Source organism: Babylonia areolata, chromosome 7, assembly GCF_041734735.1.
Source record: "Babylonia areolata isolate BAREFJ2019XMU chromosome 7, ASM4173473v1, whole genome shotgun sequence".
Taxonomy (NCBI): Eukaryota; Metazoa; Mollusca; class Gastropoda; order Neogastropoda; family Buccinidae; genus Babylonia; species Babylonia areolata.
This window is the reverse complement of record NC_134882.1, coordinates 15,310,590-15,335,071: the sequence shown is the minus strand read 5'-3', so window position 1 is coordinate 15,335,071 and position 24,482 is coordinate 15,310,590. Positions and strand designations below refer to the sequence as shown.

The following is a 24,482-nucleotide window of genomic DNA, read 5'->3' as shown; positions in this document are numbered from 1 at the left end:
CTGCGTGCAGTTTTATTTGTTTTTCCTATCGAAGTGGATTTTTCTACAGAATTTTGCCAGGAACAACCCTTTTGTTGCCGTGGGTTCTTTTACGTGCGCTAAGTGCATGCTGCACACGGGACCTCGGTTTATCGTCTCATCCAGTTAATGAAGCCATACTTTCATGAGTGTCACTCAGTAGAGTTCAGTACTGGGAACGTTGATGTCTTTTGTTGTTGTTGTTGTTTTTACTTTTTACATTAATTATCAACTGTTTCTCCAGTTAAACTTGTTGTATTTTTTACTTTTTACATTAATTATTAACTGTTTCTCCGAAGTCCAGTAGATAATTTTCGTTATTTGTACTTTTATCTTGTTTCAAATGCTCATCTTTGATTGCACCCTCCACCCACCCTGTTACCCTCAACTCACCTTCCACCCACCCTGTTACCCTCAACTCACCCTCCACCCACCATGTTACCCTCAACTCACCCTCCACCCACCCTGTTACCCTCAATTCACCCTCCACCCACCCTGTTACCCTCAACTCACCCTCCACCCACCCTGTTACCCTCAACTCACCCTCCACCCACCCTGTTACCCTCAATTCACCCTCCACCCACCCTGTTACCCTCAACTCACCCTCCACCCACCATGTTACCCTCAACGCACCATACACCCACCCTGTTACCCTCAACTCACCCTCCACCCACCCTGTTACCCTCAACGCACCATACACCCACCCTGTTACCCTCAACTCACCCTCCACCCACCCTGTTACCCTCAACGCACCATACACCCACCCTGTTACCCTCAACTCACCATACACCCACCCTGTTACCCTCAACGCACCATACACCCACCCTGTTACCCTCAACTCACCCTCCACCCACCATGTTACCCTCAACGCACCATACACCCACCCTGTTACCCTCAACTCACCTTCCACCCACCCTGTTACCCTCAACTCACCCTCCACCCACCATGTTACCCTCAATTCACCCTCCACCCACCCTGTTACCCTCAACTCACCCTCCACCCACCATGTTACCCTCAACGCACCATACACCAACCCTGTTACCCTCAACTCACCCTCCACCCACCATGTTACCCTCAACGCACCATACACCCACCCTGTTACCCTCAACTCACCCTCCACCCACCCTGTTACCCTCAACGCACCATACACCCACCCTGTTACCCTCAACTCACCATACACCCACCCTGTTACCCTCAACGCACCATACACCCACCCTGTTACCCTCAACTCACCCTCCACCCACCATGTTACCCTCAACGCACCATACACCCACCCTGTTACCCTCAACTCACCTTCCACCCACCCTGTTACCCTCAACTCACCCTCCACCCACCATGTTACCCTCAATTCACCTTCCACCCACCCTGTTACCCTCAACTCACCCTCCACCCACCATGTTACCCTCAACGCACCATACACCCACCCTGTTACCCTCAACTCACCCTCCACCCACCATGTTACCCTCAACGCACCATACACCCACCCTGTTACCCTCAACTCACCCTCCACCCACCCTGGTACCCTCAACGCACCATACACCCACCCTGTTACCCTCAACTCACCATACACCCACCCTGTTACCCTCAACGCACCATACACCCACCCTGTTACCCTCAACTCACCCTCCACCCACCCTGTTACCCTCAACGCACCATACACCCACCCTGTTACGCTCAACTCACCATACACCCAACCTGTTTCCCTCAACTCACCATACCCCCCCCCCCCTTTTCATCCACCATTCAACTTTTTTTTCCTTAAATGATAACACCCAGTTGTGTAAATTGTTACCTTAAACGTCTACAGGACAGCAAACAGAATTCCACCCGACTACTCAAGTTGTCGGATGATGATATTATTTTGATATCTGAAACTGTCATCGACATCGACTAATTAACTACATAGACCTATGAATTACACTAAACGGAATCATAATGTATCATGTTGTTAACTGTCATTTTAAATAGGTGTCACCTCCCTTCTGGTATACAGTTTCTCAAGCTTTCTGATGACATGTATTTATCAGTTCTTTAACTTTTTTAAGCGGCCGTAGTTGTACATCAGTGTGTGTGAACGACAAGTGTGAAAGCGCATTGAATTGTCTCTGTATGAAATTTGGCCATGTGGTCTATACGACGTTCATAGTTTCAGTTTCAGTAGCTCAAGGAGGCGTCACTGCGCTCGGACAAACCATATACGCTACACCACATCTGCCAAGCAGATGCCTGACCAGCAGCGTAACCCAACGCGCTTAGTCAGGCCTTGAAAAAAAAAAAAAAAAAAAAGCGGGGGGGGGGGGGGGGGGGGGGGGGGGGATAAATAATAGATAAGCTTACATAAATAAATAAATAATAATTATAATATAGAAAAAGGTAGTAGTAATAATAATAGTAATACTAATAAAATGATAATAATAAAAAATAAATGAATAAATAAATAAGACAACAATGGTGATAATTAAGCGAATGAATGTAAAATATGACGACACACATTCACACATACACCCACACATGCATAACAGAAATGCACCAAACATGCAGTTTCACAGATATGAAAGTACAGTCAAATACATATAAACGTACATGAGCTCCAACACACACACACACACACACACACACATTACCTTGCACCTCCTCCAACCCCCTCCTCCACACACTCATTTCTAGCCTACGTATCGCAGCTTCCACGGCACACACACACACACACACACACGCACGCAAACACACACTCACAGAGATGAACACTTACTTGTACAAGCACACACATATACGCCCATATCTCCCACCCCCAACCCCCACACATATATACAAAGATGTATATATATATATATACACACACACCCGTACACAGATCTCTCCTGACACTTGTGTACACTTACACTCTCGCGCATTCACAAACGCACTCAAAAGCACAGACCCACACATCCACACAAACACACACATACACACACGCACAGAGGCTGCCAAGAGGGATGGGAAAAGATCTCTGATGCCAAGAACGTGGCGTCTAGTGTGTTGCCCAGTCTATTGTATTTGGAAAGGCCCACAGAGACTCTGTTCCGTTTTGAAGAAATTTGCGCAATGTTGGTTTGGAAATGATGCCGATATTTGTTTGATTTGCAAAACATCGTGCTCTACCTTTCATGTTAGACTTTCGGCCGCTCCCTCTCTCTGCTTTTATTTCTTTGAGGCGATCGATGGTGTGATGGCCTTGTACCTGTTCTTTTTGGTATTCTTTGACTTTTCTGAGGATTTCCGATTTTCCTAGATGTAGGCCGCTCGTTGGTGTTGCGTTACCAGCAAGTCTGTCAGCTCGCTCATTTCCCTTAACACCTGCATGTCCCGGGCAGTATGACCATGTGAGTTTTTTAATCTGAGAGTTGCGCATTGCCTTATGCCACTCTGGGCTTCCCATTCCGTTTTCAATTTTCTGTATGAGGTTCATTGAGTCGGTTAGAATCATGGCATGTTGGTTTCCGGGCGTATGGATGGACGATAGCCACTGGAGGGCATGTGTCGCAGCTTCAACTTCCATCGTTAGGCTGGAGGTTGTGACTTTGTAGGCAGCATTCTCTTCCCAAATTGTTTTTCCATTTTGTTTCGCAGTGAATCCCCAACCAGACTGGTCTTTGGTGACTGAGCCATCTGTGTATATGATGATGTCCTCTTCTTTACTGTTTTCTTCTATGAGTAGCTTCACTTACGCATCTGTTTTGCCCTCTGGCCATTCCCGACAATGTCTTCCTAGAGTGGGTGAAATGACTGTGTTGAATAGATGGTTGAGGTTTTTGGGGTTTTTCTCCCATTCTTTTGTTTCTTTCAGGTCTTGTAGTCGGCATACTAGCTGGATTGTGTCTTCTGCTTGTCCCATCCATGATCTTCCTCGTCCTAGACGGCTGCCTTTTGGTTACAGAACAGGCAAGTCCACATGGGAAAATGCAGCTGCTTTTGCATATGAGGTGTATGAAGGATTCCAAAGAAAAGAAGAAACACTAGCAGTAGCAATTGACCTTGAAGATGCCTACAATAAAGTCCAGTTTGCGCACCTCATGGAGCTGCTACTAAGTTATGGAGTAAGTTTGACACTGACAAGATGGATAGCAGCAGCGCTTCAGGAAAGAACTGTCGTCCTACGCCTCGGAGATTGGATGTCTGCACCTTCTAAACTATCCATGGGACTGCCACAAGGGTCTCCGCTCTCTCCTGTCCTCTACAATGTCTACACGAAGGGCCTTGCAGACTTAAACAACAATGGAATTGCTCGGGTGCTTACCCTTGCGGATGATGGCCTGGTCTTCAAAACTTCGAAAGATGCTGAGGAAAGAACTAAAGCCGTCCAGAAACAACTAAACAATATTGCTCAATGGTGCAAAGACACAGGATCTTCCATCAATCCAGCGAAAGCCCAAACGTTGCTGTGCACCCTTAACAACAAAACCGCGAGCAAATCACCACCTTCTGTGTCATTCGATGGAATTCAAATTGAGAAAACTGAATGCCTACGCTACCTAGGAATACACTTCGACAGGATGCTGACCTTCAGAAAACATACGGAAAATACTGTTCTCAAATGCAAAAAGGGCCTTTCAGTCTTAAAAGCAATGGCAACCAAAGGAATTGAACAACGCCACCTCTTCCTGCTATACCAATCACTCGTCCTCAGCGTGATCGACTACGGACTTGGGCTTACAACACCGTCTCAAAGCAACCTCCTAAAATTAGAAATACAAAATGAAGCTATGAGGCTGATCCTTGGAACAACAAAAGACACGCCCACAGAAACCATGCGATACCTGCTTGACCTTCCTTCAGTACAGGCCAGAAACAAGTTAGAACAGGTCAAGACCTACTTCAAAGCATTAGAAAACCCTCAAAACCCACTGCATGACGACGTTCATAAACATACCATAGTCCATAAACATCTGTACATTCAAACACCAACACAGTATGTACTTTCATGGAAAGTAATATAGTAAAGTACTATATGAGCTGATACCACTATCTGCATGGACGACGCGACAGAACTTTTAAAGTGAGACTCCAGAGCTCAGAAAACGTTTATCCCACATTCAATTCAACTTTTTAATTCTCGAGAAATATGTGTGTACGCGCCGCGTGTGTGTATGTGCATACGTACGTCAGTGTGTGCGCCTGCACGGCATGTGAATACATGGGAAGTGTTTGCATAATAGGTTTTACTTTGTTTTAGTTTCTAAAATAACATGTTTAGCTGAAAATATATGACAATGTGCACGGGATTATTTCGCAACGTTCAGGATGAATGTGCAATACGACATGTACAATCATAACGTTAACTCTCTCCATACGAACGGCGAAAGAGACGACGTTAACAGCGTTTCATCCCAATTACCATCATCAAAATATTGCAAGCGGAAGGCTCTTATACTGAAGAGGTGAATGTTGACAAAGAATACCACAGTTCTGACGACAGAAACTAAAGGTTGGGTCATTCAGACACCCACTGGACATCCGAGGGGTCTGTGTAGAGGAGAAGAGAGGACTGGCCGTACTGAGTGAGTTAATCGCTAGGCCCTCGTTACTTTCTCTTTCCCTTGTTTTTCTTTGTTTTTGAGGTCGCATAATGCAGTGCATAGAGCCGCGGGATAAATTCAGTTGGCGGCAAACAGTGGGGAGAGGCGAGAGGACCACCGCAGAGAACGTGACAGAGAGCTTTGACTGCCTCAACTGAAGCGTCCAGTGACGTGGGTGCATATAAGTATGCATGTGCATCGAAAGGAACCATTTTTCACTGGTATCGGCGAAACGCCATTATTTTTGTGTTTTTTTGTTTGTTTGTTTTTCTTCTTAACTGATCCTATTTTATTTGTTCTGCAGTCAAAAACGTGGCACACACGCTCACACACACACACACACACACACACACGAACGCGCGCGCGCACACATGACACACACAGACGTCAGTGCACGCACGTACGCGCGCATACACACGTCATACTCTCACACACACACACACACACACACACACACACACACACACACCCAGTCCGGCGCGCACGGCCGACACGCACGCACGCACACAAAAACTCGACTGTTAATACTTGGATGCTCTTGAGAAGTGCCGTGTGCATGACAACATCAAGTGTTTGACGCCATGTCCTGAAACACTTAATCATGTCAACTTCAGCAGGTAGGCCCTAATATACATCTCCCTTATCAACGGCACCGGGATCTCAAGTAAAGGACAACACCAACACAAGTGTCTATTGTTCTGCAGTTCACTTGTGTTTGTTTTTAACCCTTAGACTGCTGAACAGTGTTGAAATGAGATACGAGTGTGGCTGCCCTGAATCTTGTAAAATGTATTTACTCTTTGTACCTACTACCCTGTAAGCGCCCACCCCAACTTTGCACAAATTCCACCCTTAAAAGTTTGGGGTGGGCGTCAGTCGAGTTTACTGGGTAGGCTACTTTACCTTTTGCGGGAGCCCATTAATAATCACCTTACAGCGTTTCAGTGGAGCGACTGAGGACAAGACGGCCATCAAGTTGAAACAAGATATAGCCTACAACTGCGTCATAGAGAATCGTCACGGTCATGCCCGGCTCTCACTGAGTTTTTGTCAATGACACACTGATCGGCGGACACTGCCGGTGACGATCTCATGCAGCTGTTCTGTTTCAAGTTATATCTCTGGATTCAGTTCGGCAAAACCTGCGCTGCTTCGAAAAGCGACTCAGTGACGATGGCGATCGAACAGTGCAAACTGAATCGTCATTAGATTCATAAATTCAATATATATATATATATATATATATATATATATATACATATATATATATATATATATATAAAGAGAAAAAAGAAAACAAACCCATCAATCTTTCAAATATTCCAAATTTTCGGAACGATCACGCTCCTTCCTCTTACATATATATATATATATATATATATATATAAAGAGAAAAAAGAAAACAAACCCATCAATCTGTCAAATATTCCAAATTTTCGGAACGATCCGACGCCCCTTCCTCAAGGGATAAGTTGTTTACATAGTGTTACCAGAGTCAGGCTCTTACACAGCTATTCAGTTATGACGCAAGCACGCCATGACGTACATACGAGATATATATATATATATATATATATATATATATATATCCGGTGTGTGTGTGTGTGTGTGTGTGTGTGTGCAAAAGTGCGGGTGGGCGTTTACAAGGTATCTTACCCCACCGTGCTCACTCAGTGACACGGCCGTGACACTGAGTTCAATTATAACTCAAAACGGGAGACGGGCGTTTACTGACAAAAAAGTAGGTTGCAGTTGGATTCAGCACTACGTTTTGTGCACTTTGAAATGGTGTAATTGATTTTTATCGAACTACGGCATTCGTACAGCCATTCCAAGATGAAGAAGTTTCGACATCCTACCTGTAACGGTTCTGAATCTTATCTTGGTGAAGTTTGGTCTGTCACTGAAGAGCGGTACACTTGCCAGCAGCATTGCAGTCAAGGTGTTAACTAAAGGAAACTCCAAAACGCACATGCAGTTTCTTTGGTGTCAAGTTCGCTTCTTTCTTTCTCAGTTTATTTGTTTACCGATTTCTGTGTATGTCAGTTTACGATCCTTCCATCGTGCATCAACATGCGAGTCCTCAAAAATACAACGCAGAGAGACTTTTCGAATCACGTAGTACGCGTGACCTTCGTATGAACCCAAAGCGCTATCCGAGTTTTGTGGAAAATCATAAACATAAAAAAAAAAGACGACAGAAAGACACCTCCACACACACCGGCCACCACCACCATCTCTGCTATTATGCCCCCCCCCCCCAACCCCCTCCCCTCCCCCTTCCCTCTCCCATATCCATTTGACTCAGAGGTTGGTGGCCGTGTATTGAATCCAACGTGTACCTAGTGACTTTACACGAACATACAGCAGCTAGTCAGTTCGCTCACTCCAACGAGCTCCACAGTATTCCAATTCAGCTCAGTGGCTCACTCACCCACTCTCTCTTTCTGTCACGCACTCACTGCGCGCACTGGCACGCGCGTAGCACGTGTACAAACTATACTCGCTGACGGTCGAGACTCTGCGGCTGCCGAGTTGGGAGAACAGACGGCTGACTGAGACGGAGAGGGGATTCCCGAAAACAGAGTATGGCTGCCTGCATGACGGACTCGAGTGAAAACGCTCAAACACGTGAAAGCACACTCGAACACGGGCTTGAGAGAGCCTTACCCAAGATGTGTGTAAAGACATTGGAGACACACCGGATAGAGAAACTGAAGCGAGTGCAAACATAGTATATATACTATATAGTAAACACTGATACATTTCAGCGGGTACAGAGAATCGCTTACTGGTGTATTGCGGTTACCGGCACGTACCGAATGATTTACACGTGTACTAGTTCGTCGCGATCGGTTCGTGTTGTCTCTTGGACACAATACTGATAAATTTACGTGAATATTTTCTAATTATCTTTCATTGTATTCTGAGTATTAGTGCCACCGGTGTGTGTGTGTGTGTGTGTGTGTGTCAGTGTGTGTGTGTGTCAGTGTGTGTGTGTGTGTGTGTGTGACGTTGTGTGTGTGTGTGTGACATTGTGTGTGTGTGTGTGTGTGTGTGTGAGGGCCGGGGGCGGGTGGCGAGACTGAGACACGCGGCATCATCCATAAGCGACCCAGTGCCGGAATATGTGTTGGTATTCTGTATTCAGTGGGCCCCGGCAAGTCAGTAGTTTTGTCAGTGATATGTATGAGATATATCGGTCACGGCATTTTTAAAAACCGTCACTGACAAACAAATAAACAAACAAAAACAAACAAACAAACAAAAAAGCAACCAACAACAACAACAAAAAAAAGAAGAAAAAAAAAGAAAAAAAAAGAAGAAGTTTTACTGATTTCCGGACCGGACGGTACCCCAGATAACTTTCAGCCGATAAAAGCATAGTGTGGGGGAAAAAAAGGAAAAACGAAAGAAAGAAAAAAACTGAGAAAAAAAAAGAAGATTAAAAAAAGAGAAAAAAAGTAAGAACAGAAAAAAGTAAGAATAAACCGATCATAGTAAAAACTGAGTGAAACGTTTTTTCAAGACTCATGTCCGCCGTCCGGTCGTTCACACCTGCTGCTGGTTCACTGACTGGAAGTCCCGATGCTGAGATTGCATCATCACATGAGTAGCTCGAAGTGATACATAACCCAGCACCCAGCGGTTCGTTATTAATAACCTGCATGTAGCTAGAAATGACAAGTCGCTTGCACGTCTACCCTCAATGATTCAAAGAAATTTAATCCGTTTATCTCTTTCAAGTGGGGTGTAGAGGATACAATACGAACACTGTACATACTGTACTCATTGAATCACAACTTACGCACGCACTACACACACGCGCTAATGATAATGATTTGCAACAAAACAAACCAAACTTGAAACATACTGACAAATAAGTTTTAGATGTAACATAAGTTACACTGTGGCGCCCTTGGTCCAAGTATTATGAATTGACTCATACAGATTCAGTTGTGTTTTCTTCCCCGCAGCACTGAATGAATTGCACCAACTGACATATGTGATCTATATTTATGTGGCATTTAGTACTGTCTTCGAGCGATTTTCTCCATGATTTTCTGAATGGGCGCGAATACTGTAACAACAGAGGTGCTGGTATGCCAAACGGAACGGGATCAGCGATTGGTTGGAGTGAACACGCCTCGTGTTGTTGGCAGTGTGGTTTGTTGGGCGCCAAGCCAGCACGAAGCCGTGTTTTCAACTTGCTGGCGAATCGACACAACTTAAACCACAACCAACTCTCTCGCTTCTACAAGTTTTGCCGCTCTTCGACTTCCAGAAGCTGCGGTTTATCAACAGCACCGTTTGTCGTTGCGTTCAGTTGGTGAGTACCAAGATCTACTGACTGTGCAGCTTTTTTTTTGTGGCTGCGTTTTCTGCATCGTGTAACAACATTTGTAACAGTGATGTCTGAAGCGACTGCGAGAGTCTTGCGTCTTCAATCGGGCCAGGGAAATACACCACGTGGGCTTAATCATCCATATGAGTATTGCAGGCTCTGACACATGCACATCGCATGGTGCCAGACTGCAGTTGCGAAAGCTGCGCTTGTATGTTTCGCTTCACACAAGATTGTTGCCGTCGAAGGGTGTGTGTTGCTAAATTTAGCCTGACTCACCGACTTCTTGAGCACGACCCTTGACGAACTGTTTGGTTTGACAACGAACTGCTTTAATACAGCAGGCGTAGAAGAAAGACCATCACTGTGTTGTCTGCTGTTCAAGTATGGATTCGGACTGTTGACGCCCAGTTTACCATGACCTGGAAGGGCGCATGCAACCACGCGTGTGCACTCACGCTTTCGCACCTCTGAACACGTGTACTGTCATGTCTCGTGTTTATCTTGGGGCAGAAGTAGCATATGGGTCCACCGACCCGTTTCTATAAGATTTCTGTGGATTCTTTAAGGTAATTTCTGTGGGTCATTTATTGATGTATAATTACAAAAATACTTCAGTAATTCCCCCCCCCCCCCCCCCCCGGCCCCCCGCTGTGTGTGTTTGTTTTTAACTGTGCGGTGTGGGCGTGTGTTTGTGTGTGTGTGTATGTGTGCCTGTGTGTGTGTGTGTGCCTACATGTGTGTGTGTTTGTTTGTGTGTGTGTGTGTGTGTGGACAACTGGACAGTTCCTCAAAACAATTAAACAATTTTAGAAGTTCTGACGAGTGCAAAACTCAGTACATTGGGTGTGAAAACCTTGACCAAATTACATACCAAGCTGTTTTATAAAGCAAAGAGCATTCGAGGGATTTACAGAAGCTCCACAGTTTGTTTTATCAACTGTTACTACTCAGTTATACATCATTTACTCCCTGAGTGGCATATTGATACTACCAGTGTGCAGAGTGATGTCAGTGACACCCAAAGAAGGGATATAGCTCTGGAAGGCAGAAAATTGACATTAATTTTGATCTGAAGTGGTATATCTCCAGACCATTTTCTCTGTCTTTGGCTGATTGTTCTAGATAATAATATCTGACTTACTGTTTTTTTTCCCATCAATTCATGGCACTCGAGGGGTAAATATAATATCACACACCACAACAGTGGTGTGTGTGTCTGTGTGTGTTTGTGCGTGTGTGTGTGTGTGTGTGTGTGTGTGTGGATGTGTGTGTGTGTGTGTTGTGTGTGTGTGTGCAATGTGTGCACATGTGAGTATGAACAAGTTTTTATATTGATATGCACTTGAATGTATCCTAATTTCTACTGTATCTGTGTTTGTGTATGATTTTCGATTATGTTCGTATCTTGTTATGTACTATCCCTCCCCCCCTCCCCCCAATATTCCCTGTGACCCTGGTACACTTGGTAATAAAGACATTCTGTATCACTGTGTGGCTTACATGGTAATAGGCTTTAACATTTTAAGCCTGGAAATTTCCAGTGTACATTTTTGCGTAAAGCAATTTTGAGGCATGCACTGTCATGATACAGATACGTGTACTCACACATGCGCACACACTCACATGCACATGTGCACTCACTCTCATGCACACACATGTACACATAGTGTAATGCAACCTGCAGGAAGTTTTGCATTGCATAATTGTTTGTTGTGATGTTTAGATATTATTTTCAGAATGTTGATTGCATTGTTCGTGATCTGTTAATCTTTTCTTGATTTATCCACCAGTGATAAATTTTAGGTAAAAATGTAGGAAAACACAGACAGACAGACACACACACACACACACACACACACACACACACACACACATCTAACACCATTCAAAATCAAAAGATATTAAAGAACGAAAATAGAGCATTCTAACTCCACTAAAATTCAGAGCATGTTAAAGCAAAGAAAGAAAACAGAGTGTTTAACACATGTCTAAACCCAGTCCAATTGCTGATATGTTGTCAGGATCCACACAACACACACACACATACACACACACACACACACACACACGCACACACACACACACACACACACACACACACACACACACACGCACACACACACACACAGAGGAGATCTATAGCTCATTGGGCTGGGCCCTAAACTACTTGCAGAGGATTGGAAGATCAAATCAATTCTCTCTTTTCATGCACAAGATAGAGATCAAGATTGTGGGCCTTAAGAACTGTGTGAGCAAGATCAATACATAATGCTGCTAGTGCAAGGGAACGCATGTCAGTTTTTATTGTGAAATTATTTGGCTTGTTAGCTGAACAACAGTACAGTATGGCAGCTGGCACTTAAAAGAAAGAAAAAAAAATCTTGTACACTTATTGGCAACCTCTACAGTGAAATTCTACAACAGTGGTTGAATAGTAAAAATTAACACTAGTAGTCAGTGACAGTAAAAACTAAAATTCAGTACAATGATTCAAGAGTAACAAAAAACAACCAAAAACCAAAAAAACCCAGCTGATCACAATGGTTAACAGCAACAACAGTAACAATAACAACAGTGATTACACTGATGATATTGAAGACAGCAATAATTTGATCAGTGTACGTGGGTGTGACCACCTGAACAATAATTTGATCAGTGTATGTGAATCAGAATCAGAATCAGAATCGATTTTAATGTCAATTAAACCTGCACAAGGTTTATTAGACACGCATGCAAAGTTACATGAAACCACGCACAAAAAAACCAAAACAGAATAGATAAATATTGAACAAGACATTGAATCACTCCTGCACACAATGGCGTTTTTGACAGCAGTTACTGTGTGTGTGCACACCTGAACAATCATTTTAGCAGTGTGTGTGCGTGTGCACACCTGCACACATGTGCGACTGCACCGTGAGCTGTGTATTACATGATATTGATGGCCATGGCCAGGGAACAGAGAGGTCTTGGTGCCCCTGTGCCAAATTGTGGATGAAACCAAAGGGCAAAAGGATGTGTGGGCTGATAATGAGGTGTCATGAGGTGACTGCCAGAGACTTTCGCTTACGCTCAGTGAAAGTACCATCTGCACATAGCCTTCTGATAAGCCAGTTGTTAAGAACTCTGTTGTTTGTGGTTTTTTTGTCTGTGTTTCTCTCTCTCTCTCTCTTCTCTCTCCTCTCTTCTCTATTTCTCATTATCATACGTAGACACACACACACACACACATACACACACACACACATACACACACACCCAGGCACATGTTCATGAATGCTCACACACACATACACACATGCACATACACCTTACTCTCATACAGATAGGCACACACACAACCACACACACACACACACACACACACACACACACATTTCCCTCACCCCACTTCCCACACACAGACTCGGCAAATTCTTTTTAATGTGCAATGACGCATGTGCATACCCTTTCTACTCCCCCTTCACACACACACACACGTGCACGCGCGCGCACACACACACATGCACAACATAACACAACACAACACAGCACAACACATACAGAAATTCTAAAAAAATATACCAAACAAGTATGTTTTCTTGTGTTTCTTTCTTAACAGGGTCACCCATTTCCTTTTGGCACAGCCACTCATGTGACCGAGTATACTGCTGAACACTGCCAGGCAAATCCTTATGGCTCAAATGGAGCTAATTCTGTTGAGGACGGGGAATGGGGGATTAATGCTAAGATTTTTTAAGGTACTACGTGACCATTTGTTGTGGGGTGATGCAACCCTCTGTCGGGCACAAAGAGCTCCAGCAGACTTGGCACAGAGTGACTGGAGGGGGGGGTGGGGGGGGGGGGGGGGCGGCAAAATTATAGCTACAGTTTTGTTTACACCCTTGAGTTATGGTGCTTCAGTGAAGCATATTTGTGGGCGTATTTAGTCAGGTGCAATAACTGAGTGGTTAGACAAAGTGTCAGATGTTCCTGTCTGAGGGTGCTGGGTTCAAATCCTGCCTGCGGTGCCTGCAGGGTTTAAGTGGAGATGTTTCCAGTCTCCCAGGTTACAACATATGTGCAGTGGGTGGGTTTGGTTTTTGTTGGTGGGTTATAGAAACATGAACATGCTCAACATGCACTCCCCTGAAAACAAAGTATGGTTGCCTACATGATGGAGAAGATATGTCATACATGTAAAAGCCCATTTATTCCTGCATGTATTTTTAGTGAACATGGGAGATCCAGCCCACGAATGCTGAAGAAGAAGAATGGGACACAACTGCCAAGAGTTCAGCTGTATAAATCCATCGCATAATCTTTTGATGGCTGTTTTTAATGTGATTTATTATCAGTTGATGTTGTTATAGAGTCAGTGGCAAGGATGAGTTGTTGATATGGATGCACAGTGTACACATGGCTGAATACCACTTGTGCATTACCGAAACAGACCGCCTTCACATGTAGTCAGACAGACCTGTCACTCACTGACACTGGTTTGGAAACCTGGTGTGGTCATGGGGGCAATGCACTGCTGAACACATCATCAACATTCTGGCAGTCGTGGGATATGGCCCGAGTTTTGATGAGCCTAGATAATATAAGACAAGAGAGGCAAGGCCTTCAAGACTCACTTGTGATACACTTAAAAAAAAAAAAAAAAAAAAAAAATCCAAACTTTTTATGTCTTGAGTATAATTTAAAAATGTAATGTTTAAGATGAGAAAGATCAGTTTAAAGCAAATTAAATTCCCTAGCATTAATTACAGAGTAATTTCCCTTTTTTACTATCTGCACCAAAATGTTTGCGAAATAAATAAAACTTCCATGCTTAGCAAAAGAAGTTCCTGTTTGAACAAAAAATGATAATAATGACTGCTCTTGTTGGGTCAGAATATGAGATCAAAGTGCCAAGTTTAGAGAATACAAAAATACAAATATAACAGTAAATGCTGTTTGCATATAATTAGGCTTCATTTTATTATTTTTTTTGTGCCCATCCCAGAGGTGCAATATTGTTTTAAACAAGATGACTGGAAAGAACTGAATTTTTCCTATTTTTATGCCTAATTTGGTGTCAACTGACAAAGTATTTGTAGAGAAAATGTCAATGTTAAAGTTTACCACGGACACACAGACACACACACACACACACACACACACAGACAACCGAACACGGGTTAAAACATAAACTCACTTTGTTTACACAAGTGAGTCAAAAATGTAGTGACTGTACTTGAAGGGGTGAATACACCTTCAGGACAAACATGAAAGTGTTGGACACGCCAGTCTGAGAAAATCCTGGATTCAAATCCTGGTGACAGCTCCTGGAGGGTTAAGGATGGAGATTTTTCTAATTTAACTCATTGACTTCTGAACCATGGTGAAATGAGATCAGTGTGGCGTGAGTCTGAAAGGCGGTTACTGCTTTTTGTGTGTTTATAATCGTGTAATTAATTCTGCTCATCAAAAGCTATGCAGTTTCCAGAGGAGGAAGTGGAGATCCAGCATGGTGACTGACAATGCTGCCCTGTAAGCTCTGTCTTATCTCAGGTACCAGCTCTGTCACTGACGAGCATATTTCGTCAGCAGCGGTCAAGGGGTTAATTTCATCATTTGGTGTGTACGTGTCATGATCTGGCATGGAGATACTACGAAGCCATGTTGATGTATCACACATTAATTAAGGCACAGCTTTCCATCACTGCATTCCATGGATCAGCATCGTATTATTTTCCATGAGTTTGTTTTGCTTGCACACACATGTTTTGTTTTTTTGTGTGTTTTATGTCAGACTGATCTGTTATTGTAAAGGGCTTTGAGAGGCTTGAAAATGATATGAATGTCTGTTATTATTATTTATGATCACTAATGCTTTGTGCACACTCCTCTAATTGAATATCCATATCCCACTCTTTCCCTTTGAAAATATTGTTTCTTGAAGGTTTTATTGATTTTTTTTTTTGATTTTTTTTATCACACACAAGCATGGGCGAAAATCAGAGAGAGGAAGACACACACACACACACATGCAGGATGAATGTACAATGGAATATGTCTTTCTGTTTAATAATTATGATGTAATAATTAATTGCAATGTTTTTAAAAGCGAATATGTGAAATGCTTTTATTTGAGAACATATGTTTATTACTCTTGTTTAATCAAGTTATCCATGTGTGTGGGGTGGGTGGGGGGTGGGAGGTGCAGGTGTGTGCTGATTATCTGGTTGTGGTTTTCCGCAATTCATCTTTATTCTTATCTTATCTGTCTATTATAATCAATGTGCAGTATAGTAGGCTATGTTTATAATTATATTCAAATAATGTTTCTTAATTCTTTCTGTTTTTACATTAAGAATACTAGTTATTACCTGCAGTGTGTGGATGTATGTATGAAACGATGTATGTGATATTTTTTACATTTGTATCTTCGTAATATTTGTAGGGGCTGTTGTTGGCTTTTACAGTTATGGTCCCCATGTTGTTTACTTGTCTATGTTGTGATGATGCACCTGACCAAATTTCTCCAGTTGGAGATAATAAAGTTGTTCTTATCTTATCTTATCTTATCATGCGCAAGCACACACACACACACTTTCTTTAACATGCAAACTCTCTCTCACACACACACATATACTCACACATGGATGCATTCTTTCTTTAACACACAAACTCTCTCTCTCTCTCACACACACACACACACACACACACACACACACACATACGCACACACTCGCGCACGCATGCACACACACACACACACACACACACACACACACACACACACACACACACACACATACACAGTCTCCCTCATTAGCACCACCACCCACATACATCCTTCCTGGCCATTCACCCCTTCTCATCCACCACCGCCCCTTCCGTGTGCACACACACTCACACATACAAACACACACACAAAAGTGTCTCACTCATAACCCCCACTACCTGCCTACACCCTTCCTGGCCAGTTCACCCCCCCCCCCCCCCACACACACATACACCACACAGTCATGTCACAATATCCAGGCTTTGGAACATGCCTCAGTTCACACCAGCTTACCTGGACTAAAATGTAACAGTGGCTGAAGGCTGATAACACTGGTACCCAAACTGCCTCAAACAGGAGCAAGTCATACTGTCATTTTCTCAGGGCAGCCTGGCTCAGACAGGGAGAGCTATGGACTTTGGAGACAAATGGGAGTGGACTGGTGGCTTAGTTAGAGGTAATTCGCCGAACTAGGATTAGGAAGCGAGCGTCCATGGATTCAAATACCATTTGTCGACTGGTATTTTTACTCCCCCCCCCCCCCCTTTACTAGACCTTGAGTAGTTCCAGATCTAGTCTTTCAGATGAGACGATAAACTGAAGTCCCGCTTGCAGCAGCATGCATCTAGCGCATGTAAAAAGAACAACAGGACAAGAAAAGGGTTGTCCCTGGCAAAATAATGTAGAAAAAGTTTGTCTAGGTGAGAGTGTTGGGGTCATATTCAGTAGATGTTCCGGAAATTATGGATCCTTTTGTCAAGCCTTGTTGTGTTAACTCGAGGATTTGGCAGTCTTTGTACCACAGTATACACATAGACGTGTGTATATATGTATGTATGTATTTATGTATATATATATATATATATATATATATATATATATATATATATATATATATGCTTGCGCACACGCATGCATGCACGCACGCGCCCACATATGCACACACTTGCTAATCTCTAATCTACACCCATTACAAATTGTGCACACACACACACACACACTTACACAACTGTCAGGGTTCCTCTGTCTGTATCATATGACCTGGAAAAAAACAAACACACAACAGGAATGACTGCATTTGTGAGGCCATTAATCATTTACTTATTGTGTGGTGTGTTAGGACAGTGTGTGTGTGATTGTGTGGTGTATGTATGTGTGGTGTTCCTTGTGTGTGTTGATCCTGTGTGTATGTGTGCAGTGGTAAAAACGCAGACCACCGGACAGTCACCGCTGCCACAACCACCACCACTACCACCGTCACCATGGGCGAAGAGAAAGCATCCAGCGTGGAGGTCATCCCTGGCCAGGTGGCGCTCAAGAAGCAGATCACCCTCTTCCAGAGCGTGGCCATCATTGTGGGCATCATCATCGGCTCGGGAATCTTCGTGTCTCCTGTGGGCATCATGATCCACGTGAAGTCTGTGGGAATGTCCCTGGTGATGTGGGGGCTGTGTGGACTCTACAACACGCTCTGCGCGCTGTGCTATGCCGAGCTTGGCGCCAGCATTCCGCAGTCCGGGGGCGAGTACATCTACATCAAGCGGGCGTTCGGGGATTACCCGGCGTTCATGTGCCTGTGGATCAACTTCCTGCTGATCGCGCCGGTGGGCATCGCGGCGCTGAGTCTGATCGCCTCGCTCTACATCCTGCAGCCCATCTTCCCCGACTGCATGGTGCCCGCCCTGGCCGAGAAGTTCATCGCCGTCGTCATTGTGTGTAAGTGTGTGTTTGTGAGAAGATTTTTAGGTTTGTGAGCTTGCATGCGCATGGATGTGGATGTATGTACCCCAAAAATAAAGAAAATAAGAACGAAAAAATGTACATAACAAAAGAAGCTTGCATTATAACTCATTTACACACATATACACACACACACTGTGTTTTTCACATAAACACACACGCAAATACACATGCACACACCCTCAGAGGAGACGATAAACTGAGGTTTGACAAGAAAGCATGTTTGCAGCATGCAAAATCTTACAGCAACAAGAGACTTGGCCCTGTCATTGATTTAGTTGTAAAATCATTTCTAATAGTACATGAACTGTGCTGTAGTAAAAGCCAGAGAGTTTAGTCCAGTGTGAGAGCCTTAAACAACCCCCCTGCTGTGTCTTACCTCGGGGTCTTTCTGGGCTGGTGTTGAATGACCCCTGTAGACAAGACTGACACCACCCAGTTGGAAATTATCCTATTTCTGCAGGTTTAATCAAGCAATTTGAAAAAGGAAGTGGGGTCATTCAGTGCAAGCCTTTACTGATTCTCCCCTCCTCCCCCCCTCCCCCTCCCCAACCGCCTCCTTTCCACTATAACTCATCACAAGTTAAAACGGGAGTGTTATACTTTGATAACTTGTATTGATTCCATCTGGGCCAAATGTACACCTGGGTTCATTTCAAGTCAGTGTGAATCATGGACGGTCTACAAACGCCATGCCAAAAAGCTGAACCACTTCCACACCACCAGCCTCAGAAAACTTCTCAGCATAAAGTGGCAAGAGAAGATCCCTGACACAGAGGTGCTCACTCGTGCAAACTTGCCCAGCATCTACACCATCTTGATGCAGGCCCAGCTGCGCTGGGCAGGCCATGTAGTTCGCATGCCAGACCACCAGCTCCCCAAGAAACTGCTGTACGGCGAACTCCAACATGGCAAGCGCTCCCATGGAGGCCAAAAGAAGCGCTTCAGAGACACTCTGAAAGCTTCTCTGAAGGCCTTCAACATCAGCCACGACACATGGGAGCTGAATGCAATGGACAGACCAAAGTGGCGTTCAGCTGCCCACAAAGGCGCCAAATCCTGTGAGGCCAACAGAATCGCTTCAGCAGAGCAACGCAGACAGGCCAGGAAAAGCAGTGCCAGCAAGTCCCCGACAGCCGCCACCATCCCCTGCCCACACTGCGTCAGAACCTTCCGGGCGCGGATTGGCCTGACCAGTCATCTGCGCACCCACAGAGCCCAACCCACCCACCCCCAGGATGACTAGATGGTCCTCGTCGATCCCGATGGACGAACCACACACACCTGGGTTCATTTCAAGTTAGCCTGGAATGACCCCCATATCCGTTGTGAAGGGGTTGGGGGTGGAGGGGGGAAATCCAACTGGAGGATGGGTTCATTTCTGACTAGTTGAAGTTTACCCATGGATACATCATTCCAGGCTGGTCTGCAGTATAGACCCCACTGTTATCTGGGCTAGCTAGATTTTACCTGGGGTAAAAACCAGGGGGTATGAACTGGCAGTCACACTGGGACTCTCCAGAGCTGAACATGTAGCTGTATCTTTTCAAACCACTTTAAGGTTTACACAGCAGCAGCTGTCTTGTCTTTTGACTCCCCATGGATTTTCCCTGACAGGCGGTTCTTATGTCAGTATGGACAGTGTGGAGTTGGTTCTGTGTATTACTGTTTGTGCTGTCAGTTACAAGTTTTTAAACTTGTCTTAACATGGGTTTGTTTTATTTGGGGAGGGGGGGGGGAGGGTTTTTTTTTTTTTTTTTTTTGTTTTGTTTTTGCCAGTGAAGAATGTTTTGAGGTACAGAATATGATTGGAATGTATATCAATATATTGATATATATCAGTATCATGAATAGTCTTTGTTGTCAAGTATACAGGGATAATGAGGAACATCAGGGGGGATAAGTGTTGTGGGGGGAGATAGTATATATTCAGAAAGTCAGTTTGTCATCCAAACGTTGATAATTTCAAATATCATTTAAGGTCAAAATATGAAAAAAAAAAAAAAAAAATTTTAATAAAGACATGTGACATATTGTGTTTATGGCTAACTTGCATTGTGAATTACAGATCTGTTGTTGGAACACATGTCATGGAATGGATACTTTGAGAAAATGTATTGTTCTGTTTACTCTATTCTTTTGTTTTTCATTCTTCTTATCCTTTTTGTCATCTGTTTATATGTAAGATTATATCAGTGTCACTGCATGAATGAAAGAATTAATTGTAAAGAAGAAACTACAAAACAAACAAAACAGGATGCCATGCGGTTAGCCTGTCAGCAGCCTGTCAAAGCTGACAGTGTCAGGCCAGCACAGCCAGTGTATTGACCTGTTGTTCACTCACACCTGTTGCAGTTTAGTGACCCCCTAGATATCAGCTCAAAGCTTTCATGCTGTGTGTGCGGCAGCTTCTGTTTTATTGTCTGCATGATGACATGTTAAAAATCAATCTTGGGGGTCTCATTGTCTCTTTTGGCTTTTTTTTTTTTTGAGGGGGTGGGGTGGGGGGCGGGTCTGGGGGGAATTGGGGGTGGGGGGGGCATAGTACCTTCACAGGGTAACTCTAATGCTGCACATTCCAGTCAAATCTGCATTGCTACACACATAAAGGCGGGCATATCTTTAAATCGTAAGCGTCTGGATTTCTGGGCCAAGAAAGTGGACACATGCATTTTCACGGAAAGAGCAGGGATTAAAATGGAGTTTATAGGGAAGGGAGGGAATTGTGCACTTCCTGTAAGCAAAGGGAAACAACTTCTTTGTAATAGATGACCCTGACATTTTCACTCTTTCTGTGTGTTAGTTCCAGAAACGGTTAGATAGAACATCCCTTGGACCTGTTGCATAAACAGTGCAGCATGTCCTTTCCATTTTCAAAGTTTCAGGAAGTATATACATAGAAGAATGTAGTCTCTCTCTCTCTCTCTCTCTATATATATATATATATATATATATATGTATGGATCAACAGAGGCCTTGTCTTGTGAGAAGGAAACTGAGGTCTTTTAACATGATACAAAATCTTTTACAATTGTTTTATTCTTCCACTGTCTCAGGTGTCTTAGCTTTTGGTCTCACTGCTGGTCTCGGGTGGCAGTGTTTTTAAACAAAACTTCTTCTCCCTCAGCACCGTGAAGTCGTTGGGGCGTCATACTTAAGAACTGTTCACCAGATTCCTCCATGGAGCTCTGTTGGTCGTGTGTCAAAGCCTGGGTCTCTGCAGCTGGTCTTCCTCTCCATTCTGCAGTGCTGTCAGATCATCGTCTTCCCTCCATCTCCCGGTTTGGCCACTGAACCTTGATGTGTGGCCATGTCAGCGTAGCTTTCTTTTCTTAAGGCCAGACACTACAGTCAAATAACGACTTTTTTTTTCTCTCCGACTGTATCTCTTTCTCTTTTTTTTTTTTTTGTCTACTAGGTGTATCATCACTTGTGGATCACAAAAAAGGTGTTCTTAGATTTCTGTGAATACCCGTCACTATGGAAAGAAATAAAAGTGGCCGCCAAACAATGTATCAAAGAAATCGGGTTTGTGGTCCATGTGGTGCATGCAGACACTTTTTGTTATGTGGACTTGATAAACAATGACATTATCTTCATTTTCACATGAGATTGTGTTGATTCTTCAATTATTGTACTTTTTTTATGAATTTTTGTAATTTTGGGTATTGCAAAATCCTCAAAATTTACAATGGGTAAAAAGATTGGAACTGCTATGAATTAAAACCCAGAGAATATTTTCATACATACTCATGACAAAACTTCAATAACATGTCATAAAACAAACATGCAAAGTCTCATGGTTGTAGGTGTACTCATCATTGAGTAACTCCAAGGTATGTTGTCAAGGCCAGAAACTTGGTGACTTGCATCAAAATTGAACAAAATAAACGCTTTCGTGATTCAGCAGGCAATCTTTATTGGCAATTTTTTCATTGTTAAAGACATCTTTACAGTGGAAAAAACTTATGGCGCTATGCATATGATAGAAGAGATGTTCAAGAATCAAAATCCATCAAAAACCTAAATCATGAAAAATCATCATTTTGCTGTCTTTTGCACTGCCGTGTCCCTCCCTTAACATCAGCAGGTCTTTATAAGGTCCAGCGTGCCAGATGGTTTTGTGCACTTGTTCTTTGATGATGTGATCAGTGTATCTGATGTTTAGTATCTTGTTATAACACCTCGTTTCCGTGACAAAAGATTTCGGCTATTGACTGATCGACAGTGGCAGGCTGAGAGCACAGCGGCAGAGGACAACCAGATACACAAATCACTAGTGTGTACCACAGGCTGTCTCTCTTTAACAGCAGCAGGAGGAAAGGAGAGTCGACTGAATAAACATAGTGTGTGTGTGTGTACATTTGTGTGTGTGTGTGTGTGTGTGTGTGACATGAAGAAAGGAATGATTTTTTTTTTCCATAATTGTTTCATGTTGTTCGTATATTATATATTTTTATAGTGAGTGTGTTTATCACTGTATGTCTCTTGTTCTTATCATTGCATTTGATGTAATTCTTGATGTGTGTCTGAGCAGACACAAAACTTTCCCCCTGTTAGGGATGAACAAAGTGACATTGTATTGTATTGCACTGCATGGTATTACATGTGGACAGGTTTCCTGGTGATGATCAACACTCGCAACGTCAAGTGGGTGACAAGGCTTCAGGTTGTCATCACCTCCTCCAAGCTCATTGCCCTGGCCATCATCATCGTCATTGGATTTGTCTACCTGGGGAAGGGTGAGCGTCGTTTTTATCCAATGTCTGTGCACTGTGTGTGTGTGTGTATTATATGAGGAACTGTTAACCCTTTGAGCCCTGACCACCGGTTTACCGGTGGTGGGGAGGAGTGGCATAATGCCTGGCCACTGGTGGAGCGGTGCGTAAACACTTATGTCATGTTTTGCTATTGGTTGACTGATATTGAAGAGCCGATCAGAAAAACCGTAATATTCCGACGCCAGCGAACTCAGTACCGACATTGCTGCGCCCCCTCATTGTGTTTTGTGCATGTGCTTTGGATAAAAAAGATTGATTTCTACCATGAAGCGTGCAGAGTCTCAACCTGACACGCCTCCTTTGATCAACTGATTCTGCATGCTCAGATTCATTTTCAACATCACTATCTGTAGCAAAATCATCCGATTCAAATTCCACCTCACTATCAGAGTAATCATTGTCATACTCTACTTCCGATAAATCATCAAGCATATCAATTACTTGCTGTGTTGTGAACAGTTGTTTTCTCGCACGTTTTGTCCCTGATTTCTGCCCTGACGGGCCAGGTTGAGACTCTGCATGCTTCATGTGTTTACGCACCGCTCAACCGGTGGCCGGGCATTATGTCATTTTTCTCTGCCACCGGTAAAGCGGTGGTCAGGGCTCAAGGGGTTTAATGCCAATTATTTGCAAATTTTGGCTCAGGAGCTTAGGCAGAAGGGTTAAAATTGCTCAGGAACTCAGGGCTCAAAGGGTTAAGGGATGGAGGCAGTGGGGAAGACAGGAAAAAAAAACCCCGATGGACAGACAACAATGCAGAATGGACTGAAAAACCCATATGCAAAGAGCAAGGCTTTGAGACACAACCGACAGACCTGGTGGAATCTGGCGAACAGTTCTTCTGTGGGTCACCCCAATGAGTCTTCACAGAAGAAGACGAAGACATGTACATATATACATATATATGTATATATACGTAGAATTCTCCTTCTTGTTCTGTGAAGGGTCATTGGGGCGCAATAAAGCAGAACTGTTCACCAGACATGAAATTAAATTATCATAAAACAAAGTGAAGAAGAATCTGTCATTTTATAGCTTTTATCTGTTATTCAATCATTTTTTATCATTTGAAATTCATATGCTTTGTTGCTTGATCAGCAGCTTCATCCCACACATATTATGCACACACATGAGCATTTGCATATGATGTTCATAGACATGTGAGGAACATGCACTCTTTGATATTTTACATTTCCATTGTACTGATGGCTATGCTTGTGTGTAAGTGTGTGAATGTCTGTGTTAATAGTAATACATATAGATCTCTGTGTATAGATCTCTCTTTCTCTCAA

General features: G+C 43.5%; 1 protein-coding gene across 2 annotated transcripts in view; it reads left to right on the top strand.

The window, feature by feature from the left end:
• The first annotated feature begins 8,714 nt into the window (after positions 1–8,714).
• Positions 8,715–24,482, top strand: part of LOC143284164 (large neutral amino acids transporter small subunit 1-like) — a 69,458-nt gene continuing 53,690 nt past the window's right edge. For both annotated transcript variants that reach the window (XM_076590826.1, XM_076590825.1), the window contains exons 1-3: positions 8,715–9,900; positions 17,868–18,385; positions 23,026–23,151. In XM_076590826.1, the coding sequence (XP_076446941.1) occupies positions 9,590–9,900; positions 17,868–18,385; positions 23,026–23,151 (955 nt within the window). In that variant the 5' untranslated portion in view covers positions 8,715–9,589. The remainder of the gene's footprint in view (positions 9,901–17,867; positions 18,386–23,025; positions 23,152–24,482) is intronic.